Source organism: Carcharodon carcharias, chromosome 10 (assembly GCF_017639515.1).
Source record: "Carcharodon carcharias isolate sCarCar2 chromosome 10, sCarCar2.pri, whole genome shotgun sequence".
Lineage (NCBI taxonomy): Eukaryota > Metazoa > Chordata > Chondrichthyes > Lamniformes > Lamnidae > Carcharodon > Carcharodon carcharias.
The window spans coordinates 73,972,584-73,992,353 of record NC_054476.1 but is presented as its reverse complement, the minus strand read 5'-3'; the positions used below and the strand labels follow the sequence as shown (position 1 = coordinate 73,992,353).

Here is a 19,770-nt window from a genome sequence, read left to right as displayed (position 1 = left end):
GTTTCCTCTCTCACCCGCAAGCAACATATATTAACAAAATTTCTCACAGAACACCTCAAACCAAATGGTAGAGACACCAGTTGCTACACTCAATTTCAGTCTTTCATTGAAAGGTTAATTTTTCTGTATGTATTACAGCACAAAGAACCAACTTATTTGGCACATTCACCCTTACAGGAATGTCTAAGTTAATATTTGTTTAATCCTGCCTGGTCGACACAATCACAGAATCTCAGTGCAGAAGAGGCCCTTCGGCCCATCGAGTCTGCACTGACATGAGAAACACCTGACCTACTGATCTAATCCCATTTAGCAGCACTTGGCCCATAGCCTTGAATGTTATGATGTGCCAAGTGCTCATCCAGGTACTTTTAAAGGATGTGAAGCAACCCGCCTCTACCACCCTCCTAGGCAGCGCATTCCAGACCGTCACCACCCCCTGGGTAAAAAAGTTTTTCCTCGCATTCCCCCTAAACCTCCTGCCCCTCACCTTGAACTTGTATCCCCTCGTGACAGACCCTTCAATTAAGGGGAACAGCTGCTCCCTATCCACCCTGTCCATGCCTCTCATAATCTTGTACACCTCGATCAGGCCACTCCTCAGTCTTCTCTGCTCCAACGAAAACAACACAAGTCTATCCAACCTCTCTTCATAACTTAAATGTTTCAACCCAGGCAACATTTTGGTGAATCTCCTCTGCATCCCTTCTAGTGCAATCACATCCTTCCTATAATGTGGTGACCAGAACTGCACACAGTACTCCAGCTGTGGCCTCACCAAGGTTCTATACAACTCCAACATGACCTCCCTACTTTTGTAATCTATGTCTCGATTGATAAAGGCAAGTGTCCCATATGCCTTTTTCACCACCCCACTAACATGCCCCTCCGCCTTCAGAGATCTATGGACACACATGCCAAGGTCACTTTGTTCCTCAGAACTTCTTAGTGTCATGCCATTCACTGAGTACCTCCTTGTCAAATTACTCCTTCCAAAGTGTATCACTTCACACGTTTCAGGGTTAAATTCCATCTGCCACTTATCTGCCCATTTGACCATCCCATCTATATCTTCCTGTAGCCCAAGACACTCAACCTCACTGTTAACCGCCCGGCCCAACACAAGTTTTGATTTTAAAAGCAATTGTTCCAGAGCAAACAAAGCAAAACAAAAAACAAAATCTCCAGGGCTTATCAACTCTAAAAAGATCTTCATTTCATGATAGCTTTCAAAAACAATGTGATTAAAATAATGCACGTCTAATTAATACTGATGGAATTGACTGCTGGCAGCCTCATGAAAAATTAGGAAATTAACAATTATATCCCCACAGCTTCAAATTTGTTTCTAAATAGGTCCTCCTGCAAAGTGACCCAAGCTCTCACTTTTTACAAAGACAGAAAGAAAAGAACATATATTCTGGGTTCTTGTGCACTGCTGACTTCCATCACTCCACCGTGCTTGCCGTTGCCTTGGCCCTAAACTCGAATTCCCTCTCTTGCGCTCTATACCTCCTGTTCCTTCTTTAAGGCTCCTTAAAAGCTACCTATTTGAAGTTTTATGCTTACCTGTCCCAGTATATCCTTAGGAGAGACAGTGTCAAATTTTGTACCATAATGCCCCTGTAAAGGACTTTGGGACATTTTGCCACATTAAAGATGCTATGTAAATGCAGGTTGTTATTCAATAGCATATTTAGGGTGCTTCAAACTACTTCGTAGCCAATGAAGAAAAAAGCTTAGATTATATAGTGCCTTTCAGGACCTCAGGACATCTAGTTTTACAGCCACTATATTACTTTTCAAGTGCAGTCACGATTACATAAAAAAGACAACCGCTAATTAGCATATTGCAAGGACCCACAACCAGCCTTGAGATGATGAACAACTTATGTTCTGGATATGTTTGTTGAGAGATCAAATCTGGGCAAACCGGCAGCTGGGAAAATGTCCCCTCTTTCAAAGTAGCACCATGGGACCTTTCACATTCACTTCAAATAGACAAATGTTAATTATCTCATCTAAAAGGCAGCGCCTGTGGGAGCCCCCTCTCAATACTGCCAGAAAATGTCACTCAAGATTACATATTCAAGTATTAGGAATGAGCTGGATGCTATGACTTTCCCAGAGTGTTACCATTGAGTCAAGCTGCTACCTTAACTGGGCATAGTGAAATCTGAAGATTCTGATAAAATAACCATGTGATGAAATCACTTCTGACAAAGCTGTCCCCAAATGATAACTAGAATCATTTTAAAATCTCTTCATTTTTAAAAGTAAGGAATAGTTTTAGGAGTAAGCATAGAATTGTTTTATTTTAAAGCCACACAATGCCACCTACCTGTCTGGGCTAAATGCCAAGAGGAAAGTTGATCGGGGACTGTCTGGAAGATCTACTTTCTGTTAAAAAAGAAAATAACAAAGTCATAATATTCAATGTACTGGAATACTTCTTTAAAATTAGTCTTTCATGGTACACCATTGTTTGGCGCCATTGGTACAATTTGCCCAACAATTGCAGTTTCTCCATTAGAAAAAAATAGTTCAAGTCCCCACTAGTAGCCCAATAATCACTGCAGCATCAAACCTTACAGTTCAGAAAATTATAGCTGATTTGCCACCTGTGCCGAGTTAGCTGATTTCAGCCAAAACAGGAATCGTGACAGTACAATTAGTTTCTGTGCCCCTGCACTCAATGTTTTTTTAATCTTTATGCTTCCAGTTGCCAACGTCAACATCCTTCTGAACAATATGTATGTTTGACCAGGTGAGAAAAAAATCAGACTCAGCTGTGATACTTTCTGTGGTCAAAAAGTTTGGTGATCCTCTCAGATGGAAAATGGAAACTTGGGTGAGATACTGGAGGTACCTGCCACCATCAATTAAATCATATTGCAACATCAGTGACACTTCAAGGCAGTGTGAGAAAAACAGGGAACAGAGGTGAATAAAAATAGTTACAAGCAGCATCACCAATTAAGTATTTTGATGAATTAGTATTAGTCCACATCAACCTGCAACAATCTAGTACTGCACAAACTGGTACCCAAAAATTACAATTTTATCTGTACAATTTGAGGGGAGCACAGGGATAGAAGGGAAAAAATGCCACTCTAAAGGGAAGCAATTTTCCCTACTGACCTGTCAGAACAGCATTTGGGGGATATAAAATAGAAAGATGAAGGAAAAAAGCTACAACTTTAGAAGACGGCCTCAAGTTTCCGATTCCACAGACTGGCTAGGGGCTTTCTTTTAAACAGAGTGAAATGTGCTATCACATTTCAAACTACAATGAGGAAAATTGTGCAATGGATGAAAACTGAGGGCAGTGGACAGTCCTATCAGTTAAATAGTCTATTCACAGTTTAGAATTATATTGTGCGAACAATAGAAAGGTTGGATTTAATATTAACAAAACTTGAAAATTCAATACATTTCTTTCTGCCCATTACAATCTAACCCATTCAGGTCAACAACCCACAGGTTCATCATCTTCTAACTGCAACTTCATTTGAGAAACAGTGAAATTTCTAATAATTCAATGTTTTCCAATGAAGAAGTAAAACAGCCTACATTGTTTACTACTTGGCCAAGACATCTTCTGTTCACACTGGCATATAGCAGGCCCAGCTTCCTTTCGAACAGCTAAGGCAATGATTGCACTATTAAGGTCGTAGTAGAGACCAGTAATTTATTTTTTCAAATCCAAAATCACAAGGCTCATTGTTAAAACTGGAGTTTTACTACACAAAAATCAAAGAATATAAATACTAATAACTAATTTACATAATTATGTTAAAGAAATTCAAAGTACAGCGAACACAGTTATTTATATTCCATATTGAACTCAACTCAAATTTCCTTCCACACCCATTGACTTACACCCAAAAAACTCCAGCTTGATACTTATCAGAAAGTGGAAGATTAACCACTTCGTCCAAGTACTGTTCTAAAGATTCATATAAGGGTTGAAAATTCTTCCGCTTTCCACTTACTTCTGCCAAGGTTTTCCCTTCAAATCTCCTCCAGTCGTCCCACTGTTATAGGCTCCCAATGTAACATAGGTGTAGCTAGCATCTTAAATATGGTCACCTCCAGTCAGAACTCTCCTGGTTCTAATGTTCTTAAACTCTGGAGTGTTGCCTATTGAAACTCTCTAACTCTTGCTTCTTGGCTTGGCTAGGTTATCCCAGAAATCCAACTCACTGTTAATAAATTCCTTCAGTTATCAAGGTTTTAAACCCTCTTAGCAGCACAAAGAAGTTCAGCTGAATTCTATTGAAACAGATATTCCCTGCAATAAAACCTTTTGTTTACCCTTTGCTTTTCTATTGTTTATCTCGTAGGCAACTTGATCACATGATCAGTTCCTGGGAGTAAGTTGCTTTTTGCAAATCATCTTCCAGAGAAACCTAGTTCTTAAAGGGACCATCAACCCAACATAAAATATAGTGTTTTATCACCCCCCACAAAAAGCACATGGGCCATCACGCTACGTATTGAAAAAATGAACCTGCATCTCTCCAAGTGCATCTTCATATCGTAGAGCCGACCACTAGTTGTGCCTTAATTAAGCCACATGGCACCCGAAATTCCCAGCCCCATTCTTTGCCAGCAGAGTACCAACCACCATCTTCAGCAATGATTTGTTGCACTGGGAGTGCACCCATTCCCACTCACACCAACCTCAGGAGCCATAAGATCATTCAAAAAAAAACTGAAGGCCATTATATAGGAAACTAGAACCCCATCAATAATACGATGATGGAACCTACTTTAATAATCTTTAATTTTATATTTAAGATATTTCAAACGGTTGGTGATGGCTGAGGCAACTGTGACCAAAGTGAAAAACACAATTTCCAATCAGTCTCCATGTGAAAAATAGATTACCACTGTTTTATTGTACGATGAATATTTCAACAATTTCATACCTAAACTGGATTCTATAGACAATTCATCCCAGCACCCATTCTCCAGCTACCACTCTCTGGCTTCTCTCTGTCCTTTATAAAAAACGGAACTCCATTCTAACAAAAAAAAAAGCTGACCCTATTTCATTCCTATTCGTAACCATAGTGTTATACATAACAGAGAAAAGCTTTCAACCATATATCCTCGCCATCACCAATGTAGTCTACCTCTGAAACCTGGCCCAGTTCTGCCCCAGGCTCAGCTCACCTGCTGCTGAAACCCTCATTCACGCCTTTGTTACCTCCAGACTTGACTAGTGCAACGTACTCCTGGCCCACTTCACTGTTTATTCTCCATAAACTTGATGCCAGCCAAAACCCTGCTGTCCATGCCCCAACTCGGAGCAAATTCCACCCACCCATCACCCATGTTCGTTGACCTACGCTGGCTCCCAGTTATGCAAGAGTTCTATTTTAAAATTCTCATCCTGGTTTTCAAATCCCTACATTGCACTGATGGGAAAGGGCTATCTTCTTTTGATTTAGGGGACACGTGGAGAGGAGACTATGCTGGGGTGAGACATAATCAGAATGTGTAGTTGGGAATTTGGTACACATGGGAATTTGGTGGAGGAGAAAAGAGGTGCTCCTTTTACTCTTTTTTTTCCCCCAGTCTCCAGTAGTTTGAGAGTTTTCTTCCTTTGTCTCCAAGTTAGATGACTACAATTGACTAATTAAATAAATAAGGCTGAACAGAAATGGCAGGGCTGATGGTGAGCCGTGACTGCAGCATGTGGGAATTTGTGGAAACACTACAATCCCAGGCAACCATATCTGCAGTAAGTGTCTGCAAAGTAGGATTAGAATTGCTGAGCTGGAGTCTGAGTTGCGGACATTGAGGGGTTTCAGGGAGGGGAGAGTTACCTGGATACTGTTCCAGGGGGCAGTCGCACCCCATAGAATAGGCAGAACTCTAGAGTTTGTGAATGATCAGAGACAGGAAGGTGTGGCTGCAAATAGGCAGGTAAAATCAGCATGTAGTGATGGAGGAACCTCAGCCCTTGTGTGGATGAGGAGAAAGACAACAAGGTAGATGAGCAGACTGGCCATGACACCGTGGTGAAGAATGCCATTCAAGTGGGGGGAAGCCAAGAGGAATGTGGTATGATAGGAGACAGTACAGTCAGGGAAGAGATTTTGTTCTGGGAGCTCCAAAGGTTGTGTTGCCTGCACAGTGCCAGGGTTAAGGACATCTCCTCATGGCTAGACAGAGTGGGAGGATCCAGTTGCCCTGGTCCACGAAACAACGGCATAGTTAGGACCATGAATGATGTTCTGCTAAGAGAATGAGGAGTTAGGGTTCAAATTAAAACACAGAACATCAAAAGGTAATCTCTGGATTGTTACCTGAGCCACATGCCAACTGGCACAGGTCAAACAGATTAGAGAATTAAACGTGTGGCTCAAAGAGTGAGAAGAAGGGGTTTTGATGCACGGGGCACTGGCATCAGTACACATTGAAGGATGAGCTATTCCACTGGAATGGGCTCCGCTTGAACCGGGCTGAGACTAGTGTCCTGGCCAATCATATAACAAGGACAGGGGTTTAAACCAATGGTGAGGTGGGTGGGGGAGGTAGGGAGAGAAAAAGTTTGGGTGATGGGAGATTTAGAAATCTAAAGAGAAAGCTCAAGGCATCAATATAGTATAGGTTATGTGGGCAAAGACAAGCAGCGTGGAACAGGAAGGGACAGAGTTTTAGCAAAAATTGTACATCAAATAAGGACATTACAGGGCACAGGAGTTACAAAAAAATATATGTCCCTTATCTGAATGCACGAAGCGTCTGCAATAAAGATAGATGAGCTAATGCCACAAATAGAGAGAAATGATTTAGATCAAATTGTCATTACAGAGACATGGTTCCAGGATGATCAAGTTTGGAAAATAAATAGTCCAGAGTACACAGATTCCCATGTGCTGCAGTCATGGCTCACCACCAGCCCTGCCATTTGTCTAACTTTATTTATTTATTAGTCAATTGCTATCACCTAGCTTGGACAAATATTGTGTCTCCTTCTTCACAGTGGAAGGCACAAGTTTCAAATCAGAAATAGATGGTAACCTACGGGCTAAAAAGAGGAAAGTAAGGAAATAAATATCAGCAGAGAAAAAGCTTTGAAGAAACTAAAGGACTAAAATCTGACAAATCCCTAGAACCTGATGGCCTAAATGCTAGGATCTAAAAGGGATAGCTGCAGAGATAGTGGATGTGCTAGCTATAATTTTCCAAAATTTCTTCTATTCAGGAACAGTCCCACTAAATTAGAAGTTGGCTATGGTTTACAACTCTTTTCAAGAAAGGAAGTTGAGCGAAAACAGTGAACTACAGGCCAGTTAGTCTAACAGGAGTTGTTGGGAAAATGATGGAATTAATTAAGTCTTAACAATGTACTTAGAAAAGCAGAGTATTATTAGAACAAGTTGACATGTTTTTACTAAAGGGAAATCCAGTTTGAAAAACTTATTAGAATTTTTTTAAGAATGCAACTAGTAGGGTAGATAAAAAGGGAACCAGTAGATGTAGTATACTTGGACTTCAAAAAAGGTGCTACACAAAAGGTTAAAAGGCAAAATAAGGGCTCGTCGAATTGGAGGTAACATATTAGCATGCATAGAGGATTTGTTAACAGTTGGAAAGCAGAGATTGGGGGTAAATGGAGCTTTTACCAAGTTGGCAGGCAGTGAATAGTGGAATGCCCTAAGCATTAATGCTGCGGTCTCAGCTATTTACAATCTACTTTAAATGACAGGTGAAGAGATAGAGTATCCAAGTTTACTGATGATACAAAGCTAGGTGGGAAGGCGAGCTGTGGGAAGGACACAGAGGCTGCAAAGAGATATAGACAGATTAGGTAACAAGATGACAGACGAATATAATGTAGAGAAGTATGAAGTTATTCACTTTGGCCATAAAAATAGAAAAGCAGAATTGTTTCTTAAAAAAGGTGTGAAACTTTTAAATGTTAATGCTCAAAAACACTGGAGTGTGCTCATGCAAGGAACACAGAAAATTAGCACATAAGTGCAGCAAGCAATTAAGAAAGCAAATAGCATGTTGGCCTTTAGTGCAAAGGGATTGGAGTACAGGAATAAATAAGTCTTGCTACAGTTGTATAGGGTTTTGGCAAGGTCACATCTGGAATACTGTGTGCAGTTTTAATCTCCACATTTTGGAAAGGATATACTTGCATTGGAGGCAGTACAGCAAAGGTTCACCAGATTGGTCCCTGGAATGAGTTGCCCTATGATGAGGTTAAGTAAATTGGACTTATATTCTCTGGAGTTTAGAGGAATTAGGCAATCTCATTTAAAGCGACAAAATTCTGAAGGGGCTCGATAGGGTGGATGTTGAGAGATTGTTTCCGCTATTCGGGGAATCCAAAATGCAGGAGAACAGTCTCAGGATAAGGGGCCAAGGGCTGAGATGAGGAGAAATTACATCAGTCAAAGGGTAGTGAATCTTTGGAATTCACTATCCCAGAGGGTTATGGCTGTTCCATTGTTGAATAGATTGAAGGCTGGGATAGGCAGGTTTTCGGTCTCAAGGAATCAAGGGATATGGGGAGCGGGCAGGAAAGTGAAGTTGAAGTCCAAAATCAGCCATGATCGTATTACAGAATCACCGAAACTTTACATTGCAGAAGGGGGCCATTCGGCCCATCAAGTCTGCATGGCTCTCTGAAAGGCACTCCCCTGCCTTATCCCTGTAACCTTGCGCATTCTCTTTCTTCAGATAACAATCTAATTCCCTTTCTAATACCCCAGTTGAACACACCTCCACCAGCCTTTCAAGAAGTTCAGACTCCAACCATCCTCTGGGTGAAAAAAATTTCCTCACATCAACTTTACTCCTTTTGCCAACTATTTTGAATCAATGCCCTCTCGTTCTTGATGATTTCGAGTGGGAACCGTTTCTCACTATTTACCCTCAGGATCTTGAATACCTCTATCAAGTCTCCTCTCAGCCTTCTTTTCTCCAAGAAAACAGTCCCAACCTCTCCAATCTATCCTCATAGCTACAGCTCTTTATCTCTGAAATAATTCTTGCGAATCTCCCCTGTACATTCTCCAATGCCTTCACAACCTTCCTAAAGTATGCTGACCAGAACTGGACACAGTACTCCAGGTTAGGCCGAACTATTGTCTTAAACAAGTTCAACAGGACCTCCTGACTCTTATACTCAATGCCCCTATCAATAAAACCTAAGATACAATAGCAGGCTATACGGGCCATATGATCTACTACTCCTATTTCTTATGTTCGGACCTACAACCCTTCAAGATATCCTTCAATTCTGCACTCCTCAAATTCGGGTCCCTTGAAAATTCCAAATTTTATATCGTTGCACCATTGGTAGTTACGTCTTCATCTGCCTAGGCTCTGGAATTCCCTCTCTAAACCTCTCCACTTCTCTACCTTGCTTTCCTCCTTTGAAATGGTCTTTAACACTTAGGTCTTTGGCCAGGCTTTGGTCATCTGCCTTTGTTTCATATTTGTTTTCTAACACCCCTGTGAAATGCCTTTGCACTCTTTATTATAAAAGTGCAAGTTATTGTTTTAAAAAATGCTGCACTGCTTTTTTTCCACTTTACACAAATTGTTTCTATTGCTGTATTATGCTGCTTTTCAAAAGTGATAGTTGTGCTTCTTTTTTTACAAGAAATTCTGGCCTTAGTCATTATTGTGTAAGGACGACAGTGCTGAACTATTATGAATTTAAGGAGAATAGCCCTGGAAATAATCTAAAGTAAATAAGCATGTCCAAGCAGAATTAGGTCAACATTTTTTGCACACTTAAAGAGTGCTGCAACTTAAATACGGATAGAGCAAGTTACTTTAGAATTAAAAGTGAAACGAGTGGATGCATGGTAATTACAATGTCAATGTGGGCCATAAATACATAATCCAGAACAAATCTTTAATCTCCAAAGCACCTACCTTCACAGATTCTTGGAAGGAGGATCCTACATGCAGAGATGTGACCAAAGTTGTATTTTCATGTCACAAAAATCTATATTGTTTGGTCAAAGCTGAAAAACGTGCACTATAATTAACAGTAAGATGATTCAGCGATATCACCAACCATGTCAAAGATTTTATTGCTGTGACAGTAATTAACTATTTTTAGAGGCGAATTGTCAGTTTTTCTCAATTTGCCACCGTAACTTTGGCAGAAATTTGATTCAAAAAATCCAGCTTTGTGCATAAATGGGGTTTCCACCAAGCTTCCACTGGAGTTATGGTGGAAAAGCCCTGAGGACATCCACCCCTTTTAGCTGTTAACCTTATAGTATACTTTCTTGGTCATTGGCTACAGTACTTGCAGGGTTGAAACTGCTCCTTTCTACCTGTGCTTCCACTCTTAGAAAAAAAGGCTGAGGGGTGATTTAATAGCTTTAAATTATGAAAGGATTTGATAGAGCGGATACAGGGAGAATGCTTCGTCTTGTGGGGAAGAGGATAACTAGAGGCCATCAACTCAAGATAGTAACCAAGAAATTATAATGAATAAAGAATTAAAGAATTCGGAAGAAAACTTTTCATCAAAAAAGAAAGTGGTGAGAATGTGGAATTCATTATCACAGGGAGTGGTTGAAGTGAATAGTATTGATACATTTATGGGGAAGCTAGACAAGCATGTGAGAGAAGGGTTATGATGGTAAGTTTGGATAAGAAGATTGGGGGGGGCGGTGGGGGAGGCTTGAGTAGAGCATAAACCCGGGCATGGACTGGCTAGGCCAAATGGCCTGTTTCTGTTCTGTGTATTCCTATGTAATATGTAAAGGGCTATGATTTTGCTTACCTGACTTTCCCACTGCATCCATCGTGTCTTGTCCTCCACCAGTTCCTCCAGGCATCTTTGACAGCCCAGCTCCTGAGAGCCACGTTCTCGGCTGGTCAAGATTTGGATTGCATTCTTGCGGTCAATGCTCTTCATTGCTACAGAGCTCAGCCTTCTGTAAACTCAGCTTCCAGAGGCTGGGGACTTAAGATCACCAACTCTAGGTAGAGGCCATAAAGAACACGTTGGACAGCGATCATTAAAAACTAGAACAGGAAAAAAAAAATGCATAACATTAGTTTATATAGAGCTGCATGGAACAAGATTAATGTCAGCCAATTTCAATAGGTTTTGTGCTCAGTTATAATTTGCTGGTAAACCATGAAAAAAACGATCTAATTTAGACATATTTATGCCAAATGTCAACAACAATTTGCATTTATATAGTATTTTAATGTAATAAAATGACCCAATGTGCTGCACAGGAGCATTATGAAAAATAAATTTGACACCAAGCCCTTAATGAGATATTAGAACAGATGGCCAAAAGCTTTGTCAAAGATGGAGGTTTTCAGGAGCATCTTTAAAAGGGAGGAAGAAAAGCAGAGAGCTGTAAGAAGGAATTCCAGAATTTAGGGCTTGGCAGCTGAAAGCATGGCCAGCAAACAGTGGAGTTATTAAAATCAGGGATGCTCAACGGGCTAGAATTAAAACAGCACAGATATCTAGAGCAGCTGGAGGAGATTACAGAGGTAGGTATTAGCATGGCCATGGAGGGATTTGACAATGAGGATAAGAGTTTTAAAGATTGAGATGTTGTTTAACCAGGAGCCAAAAAAGATCAGCAAACACAGGGAGATGGGTGAACAGGACTTCAAGGGAGTTAGGACACAGGCGGCAGAGTTCAAGTGACGAAGTTTATAAAATGTAGAACGTTGAGAGATTATTCAGAGATGCATCAGGACAGTCAAGACGAGATGTCACAAATGCATGAATGGGGTTCAGCAACAAATGAGCTGAATCTGGGCAAAGTTACAAGATGGAAGTCTTTGAGATGGCCCAAGGATGTGGTTGGAAGTTCAGCTGGGGTCAAATAGGACACCCAGGTTGCAAACAATCTGGTTGGACCTCAGTGACCAGGGAGTGGAATAGAGTTAGTCTAGAAAACAGAGCTTGCAGCAGAAGACCGAACACAGTAGCTCTGGCCTTCCCAATATTTGGTTGGAAGAAATTTCTGCTCATCTAGTACTGGATGTCAGACAAGCAGTCTGATAATGTGGAGAGACATTGGAGTGGTTGGAAAAGACCATAAGACATAGGAGCAGAAATTAGGCCATTCAGCCCATCGAGTCTGCTCTGCCATTCAATCATAGCTGATAAGTTTCTCAACCCCATTCTCCCGCCTTCTCCCTGTAATCTTTGATCCCCTTACCAATCAAGAACCTATCCATCTCGGTCTTAAATACACTCAATGAGCTGGCCTCCACAGCCTTCTGTGGCAATGAATTCCACAAATTCACCACTCTCTGGCTAAAGAAGTTTTTCCTCATCTCTGTTCTAAAAGGTCTTCCCTTTACTCTGAGGCTGTGCCCTCGTGTCCTAGTCTCTCCTACTAATGGAAACATCTTCCCCACGTCCACTCTATTCAGGCCTTTCAGTATTCTGAAAGTTTCAATCAGATCCCCCCTCATCCTTCTCAACTCCATCGAGTATAGACCCAGAGTCCTCAACCGTTCCTCATATGTTAAGCCTTTCATTCCTGGGATCGTTCTCATGAACCTCCTTTGGACCCTCTCCAGGAGCAGAACATCCTTCCTGAGATACGGGGCCCAAAATTGCGCACAATATTCTAAATGTGGTCTGACCAGAGCCTTATAAAGCCTCAGCAGCACATTCCTGCTTCTGTATTCTAGTCCTCTTGAAATAAATGCCAACATTGCATTTGCCTTCTAACTACCCACTCAACCTGCAAGTTCACCTTAAGAGAATCCTGGACTAGGACTCCCAAGTCCAGTTGCACTCCAGATTTCTGAATTCTCTCCCCATTTATAAAATAGTCTATGCCTCTATTCTTCCTACCAAAGTGCATGACCTCACACTTCCCCACCTTGTATTCCATCTGCCACTTCTTTGCCCATTCTCCTAACTTGTCCAAATCCTTCTGTAGCCTCTCCGCCTCCTCAATACTACCTGTCCCTCCATCTATCTTAGTATCATCTGCAAACTTAGCCAGAATGCCCTCAGTTTCTTCATCTAGATCATTAATGTATAAAATGAAAAGTTGTAGTCCCAACATTGACCCTTGCGGAACTCCACTAATCACTGGCCGTCATCCTGAGAAGGACCCCCTTATCCCCACTCTCTGCCTCCTGCCAGACAGCCAATCTTCTATCCTTGCTAGTACCTTGCCTCTAACACCATGGGCTCTTATCTTACTGAGCAGCCTCCTGTGCGGCACCTTGTCAAAGGCCTTCTGGAAGTCCAAGTAGATAACGTCCATTGGCTCTCCTTTGTCTAACCAGCTCGTTACCTCCTCAAAGAATTCTAACAGATTTGTCAGGTATGACCTCCCCTTGATGAAACCATGCTGACTTTGCCCTATTTTACCATGCACTTCCAAGTATTCTGAAACCTCATCCTTAATAATGGACTCTAAAATCTTACCAACGACCGAGGTCAGGCTAATCGGCCTGTAATTTCCTGTCTTTTGCCTCACTCCATTCTTAAATAGGGGGGTTACATTAGTGATTTTCCAGTCCTCTGGAACCCTCCCTGACTCCAGTGATTCCTGAAAGATCACCACTAATGCCTCTACTATCTCTTCAGCTATCTCCTTCAGAACTCTGGGGTGTAATCCATCTGGTCCAGGTGATTTATCCACCTTCAGACCTTTGTTTTCCTAGCACCTTCTCCTTGGTAATGGTCAACATGCTCACCTCTGCCTCCCGACTCCCTTGAACTTTGGGGATGTTACTCGTGTCTTCCACCGTGAAGACTGACGCAAAGTACCTATTCAGTTCCTCCGCCATTTCTTTGTTCCCCACCACTACTTCTCCAGCGTCATTTTCCAGCGGCCCAATGTCCACTTTTGCCTCTCTCTTACCCTTTATATATCTAAAAAAACTCTTGCCATCTTCTATTATATTACTGGCTAGTTTACCCTCATATTTAATCTTCTCCCTCCTTATTTCTTTTTTAGTTGTCCTCTGTTGATCTTTGTAGGCTTCCCAATTCCCTGGCTTCCCACTGCTCTTCACCGCATTGTATGCTTTCTCTTTAGCTTTTATGCTGTCCCTGACTTCCTTTGTCAGCCATGGTTGCCTTGTCCTCCCTTTCGTATGTTTCTTCCTCCTAGGGATGAATTTTTGCTGAGTTTCCCAAATTACTCCCAGAAACTCATGCCATTGCTGTTCCACTATCTTTCCTGATAGGCTCATCGCCCAGTCAATTCTGGCGAGCTCCTCCCTCATGCCTCTGTAGTTGCCTTTATTCAACTGTAATACCATTACATCTGATTCCAGCTTTTTCTTCTCAAATTGCAGGGTAAATTCTATCATATTATGGTCACTTCCTCCTAACGATTCCTTCACCTTAAGCTCCCTTATCAAATTTGCCTCATTACACAACACTAAATCTAGAATTGCCCGTTCCCTCGTGGACTCCACCACAAGCTGCTCCAAAAAGCCATCCCATAAAAGGCCATTAGTAAGGTGGTGTTGGGTGTCGTCATCATACATGTGGAAACTGGCACTGTGTCTTTAGATGATGTCAAAAGGGCAGCACATTTTGGGGTTTACAATTCTTAACCACTCACATCTCATCAATCTGTAGTGTTCCCTTTTCTGTCACCATCTAAGGAGTGGATAGTGAAACCCAGAGATCCTAACAGGGAATGTTTGCTCTGTACACAAGCAACTCGAACGTGCCACTGCAATTTTCTCCTCTTCAGAGTGCAGGCCGAAAGGGTGATCTTACCAGACATGACTCAGGTCCTGAGCCAACAAATGGCTTCACTTAATTAATAGTTGATTCATCATTTCTTAACAGTTTAATAGTGAAAAATCAATTTCTCTACATTCGATACTTAAAGGCACTATTTACGTTGTCCTTAGATTTAAACTTGCTGTAGCTTTTATGTGGTTTATCTTGTCCGCTGCAGTTTAAAAACACAATTGAAGCTGGCAGCTGTAAGCCTCAAACACTGACCAATAGAGCTCAATATAAATGAAGATTGAAGACTCCAATCCACAGAGCAACCCAAAGTGGTCTATTGCCCATCAGCAACAAGTCTTCACTCTCAAAAGATTTAAGCAGTCTTCAATCAGATTCACTCCCCATGATGACCCAATTTTTTACTCTGTGACAGCCTAGCTAGGTATGATTACTGCAGATCTGCTTATTTGCAGAAATAACAAATGTCTTTGAAGTCAAAGTGGTCAATGACTGTATCTCCCAAGAGTCATCTGTATCAAATGAACAGCCATGTTTAACAATCTGTAGTGTTTGCAATTAAATGTGATGGCCCTGGTCAATTAGACAAGTAATACATTAGTCATGCCTTATAAATCCTCCAAGCTAACCTGCCTGGACTCAGGCAACAGTTTTTCCAATCAAACAGTACCTGTGTGGACATTGGACATTATCCTCTTACATGCTGTTTCCAGGAACATGAGATATAAACCTAACACGTGTAAAAATACATTATTTAGCAAGACATAATGGTTATCTAAAGTTAACATTTAGGTCATTCTTGATTAATAAAATATACAAATACATCTCTATCCTATGAGACTTTGATTAAAATGTCTAAAATAAGACTCCAACTTAAGTTGACTAACCTCAACTAGGAAAGCAGCTAAAATACCATAGATTGGCATTGGCAGCTTGCAAGGTTGGGGATGAAAACAAAAATCAATCAGAATTCCCGACCATGATCATCTAACAATGACCACTGATTAAAGGTTCACATAGTGTTAAGCATGGGCAAGATGAAGTCCAGACTTACAGTGCTCTCCATGATCAAATAGCCTGTTGCATTCTGTGCACACCAGCACATGAAGAGTGATTATTGGAGGGCAATTAACTCCCACAAAATTAACCACAGCAAAAGCAATGCCTTAGAAAGGAGAACAGGAAAAAAGGCTCTAATAAAATAAGTTTCCTAAAGTTGAGGTAAAACCATAGCAACTTTTACTTTTTAAACTTTGTATCATGATTTATTGTGTTTTAAAATGTCTCTTCCTGCTGGAGAAAAAACTGAATAAGGATGCCACTCATTTATTCATTTGAGACCTTAGGGCTGTACTTATGGCATAGATTTCATTAAAATGTTGGATACTTTGTCCTAATACACAAGTGATCACAGCACAACAGTCATGAGAGACATTAGCAGGAATTAGTAATTCCACCTGCAAGATGACAAATTAGTGTTCTATGTGCAAATTGGATTCTGCTATTTCCTAAAATTCCAATGACCACACTTCAAAACATACAGAATTGGCTGTGAAGTGCTGGGCTAGCCTGAGATTGTGAAAGGTGCTATATAAATATTCATTTCATGTTTCATTAGACTACTTGATCGAGTGCGCAGCTGCAGGCAAATTTAACTGAAGCACTACTTTAGTACATAATCATATCCAGTTATTAGTTCAAGGAATTTGAGAATAAAAGTTCTTCCAAGCTGTCTTAAGCTACAAACACTACTAAAAACAGATAGCACACTAGTCAATTTCAGTTGCAGAAATGGAGAGCCAGTGCAAAGAGCAGCACTCAGTTTAGTATCTCCAAGAACCTAAGTTAACACAGACAAATCTCATCAGAACACGTTCCGGTGCAGTTAATCAGTATTTGCAAGATCAAAAAGATTAAAGAAAGCCCATTTGAGGCTTTTTTGCACTATTATGCAAACATAATTTGTATCAATTCAACTAAATCATTTTAATTGTAAACATGACTGCAAGTTTTTCTTTACTATGGAAAAAGTGTTTTGAACCAAATCAAACTTCTCCTCATCACACATATGAACATACTAATTAGGACCAGTAGTAAGCCATTTGGCCCCTTGAGCCTGCTCCGCCATTCTATAAAATCATGGCTCATCTGATTGTAACCTCAGCTCCACAATTCTGCCTACCCACAATTAGCAAGGAGGTGAAAGGTTATCAAGAATCTATCTAGTTCTGCCTTAAAAATATTCAAAAACACTGCTTCCACTGCCTTTTAGGGAAGGGATTTCCAAAGAATCTCAACCCTCAGAAAAAATTTCTCATCGGTCTTAAATGGGTGACTCCTTATTTTTAAACAGTGATGCCTAATTCGAGATTCTCCTACAAGAGCAAACATCCTTTCCACATCCACCCTGCCATGACCTCTCAGGGTCTTACGTTTCAATCAAGTCTCTTGCTCTTTGAAACTCCAGTAGATACAAGTCTAGCCTGTCTGACCTTTTTCTCATAAGACAAGCAGCCCATTCCAGGTATTAGTCTAGTAAAGCTGCTCTGAACTGCTCCTAACATACTTCCATCTTTCATTAAAGGAGACCAATACTATACAATACTGGTCTCACCAATGCCCTGTATAACTAAAGCACAACCTCCCTACTTTTGTATTCAATGCCCCTTGCAATAAATAATACATTCTATTAGCTTTCCTAATTATTTGCTTTACCTGTATGTTTTTGAGTTATGCACGAGGATACCCAGGTCCCTCTGCACCCCAAAGCTCTGCAATCTCTCACCATTTAGATAATTTTTTTTTATTCTTTCTGCCAAACTGGACAATTTCACATTTGCCCACATTGTACTCCATTTGCCAATTCTTTGCCCACTCACTTAAACTATCTATATCCCTTTGTAGCCTCCTTATACCCTCTTTACAACTTACTTTCCTACCTTTTTGTAATATTAATGTATTAATGTAGCCCACGGTTGACAAAGTTGGTACCACCAGTGTGCCTGCATTCCACCATTACATGCAAATTTCTTGCGATCGTAGAAGTAAAAAAAGTGCACTGAGAGTCAACTCCAGTAAAAGAAAGCTTCACAAGCCATTTTCAGCAGCAACTGACATACTAGTGATATTTAGCATAGCCCTGAACACACAAGCACATTGGTACAGCAGTGAAATGGCTTCAAGCAATGAACTACTTCTAGAGTGCATCAACTATCATGCAGACACCTCAGCAGATCCAGCAATGTCCAGCAAGCTACAGTATGATGAATGACAAGTTAACAGTGTGTGGGATTGGGTGAGGGACAAACATTGGCAGGATACCAAGAACTTCCTGTTCTGCTCTGAATAGTGTCAATATCTACTTAAATAGGTTTAATGTCTTATCTGAAGGATGGCACACCCATCATCGAAGCATTTATTCTACTGCACGGGACTGTCAGTCCACATTCTGAGCCAAGTCCTGATCTGGATTTTCAACCTATATGAGTCCTAACAGGCAAGTTATTCAAGCTTCCATTCAACCAAAAAATTCGTTTTTTTGCAGGTAAAAGAATGGATTCTCCCAAGTCAGATTTTTACTAATTCAGTGTCTAAATGAGGTCAAGTATTTCATACTGAAAAGAAATCTCTTCTTACACCTGAAGGGCATATACCTTGACACACTTCACAGCACAATCTTTAATGTCGCAAAGTGTGGGATTGGGTGTGTGTGTGTGTGTGTGTGTGTGTGTGTGTAAGCTGGGGGTGGGGGGGGGATTTCAGAGCCTTACCAGCCGAAAGTATGGTTAATGGTGAGGTAAAGGAAATCGGAACACACAAGTGGCCAGAATTGTCTCAATGCAGAGGATTACCAGTATTTTAACTCTATACTTGAACATTTTTTCAAATTAGATCATATTAAAAGTTGTATCTACAGCATCAACTTGTTATAAATGTCACTTTATCACGTTCAGATTAACAGAAAAGTGGGGACGCAAAGTCATTGAATATTAAGGCTGAGTTACATTCTCAATTGACAAGGGAGCCAAAGGGTATGGCGGTAGGAAGGACAGTGGAGTTGAGGCCACAATCAGATCTTATTGAATGGTGGAGCAGGTTCAAGGGACCAAAAGTCCTACTCCTGGTCCTAATTCATATGCTCATATATTCTATTTAACACTGATTCCCAGCAATAAGCTGTTGAAAGTATTTACTGCAATTTTTGGGTATTTGGTTGCAATGAGTAGTAAGCACTTCACTCAACTAAGGGCTGGTTTTAGTTTCATGCAAAGCCAGTATGCTCCATATCCCAAACAAAAACAGAATTACCTGGAAAAACTCAGCAAGTCTGGCAGCATCGACGGAGAAGAAAAGAGTTGACGTTTCGAGTCCTCATGACCCTTCGACAGAACTTGAGTTCGAGTCCAAGAAAGAGTTGAAATATAAGCTGGTTTAAGCTGTGTGTGGGGGGGTGCGGAGAGAGAGAGAGAGAAAAGTGGAGGGGGGTGGTGGGGGGCCCCATATCCCACCTGGCATTCCAATATCCCAACAAGCAACAGCTTCTCTTATGCTCTTACCACTGCTGTCAGATCATTGCACCACTCTGCCAACACTAAGTTACATGACCCCATTCCAGTAGTTCAACACATGAATGAGCTAACTGTACCCAACCAGCAACATTTTCCCCAATTTCTTTTCATCATTCAGGTATAGGGTACAGAGGGAGCAGAAGGTACAGAGAGAGCACTAATCAAAGGCACAAGTTTACAAGTTTCATGAAAAATTATATCTAAACAATTAAATAATTTGAACTGGACTTTGATTCAATGAAATTGCATTATTTCAATTAACATACATTAATTACAAGGCAACACAGGAGATTTGCTATACATACATGCACACAAGCTTTACTCAATTACACTTCAATAAAGCGGCTTCTGACTTCTACTATCAAGTCAGAGCATGAGAGACATCAGCTGCAAATTACCCCTCAACCATAAAGGACCCAGTTTGCCACACATTCTATCGCACAGGATCAGATGCAATATGCTGGCAGACAGAACTCAAAGCTAGTGGAAGAT

The 19,770-nt window shown here is 40.9% G+C and overlaps 1 protein-coding gene across 4 annotated transcripts in view; it reads right to left on the bottom strand.

Annotated features, from left to right (window-relative positions):
* Positions 1 to 19,770, bottom strand: part of LOC121283200 (activating molecule in BECN1-regulated autophagy protein 1-like) — a 508,780-nt gene that overhangs the window by 462,519 nt on the left and 26,491 nt on the right. For all 4 annotated transcript variants that reach the window (XM_041197450.1, XM_041197453.1, XM_041197452.1 and 1 more), the window contains 2 exons: positions 10,781 to 11,025; positions 2,342 to 2,400 (listed from right to left, as the gene is read on the bottom strand). In XM_041197450.1, coding sequence (XP_041053384.1) covers positions 2,342 to 2,400; positions 10,781 to 10,915 — 194 coding nt within the window. In that variant the 5' untranslated portion in view covers positions 10,916 to 11,025. The remainder of the gene's footprint in view (positions 1 to 2,341; positions 2,401 to 10,780; positions 11,026 to 19,770) is intronic.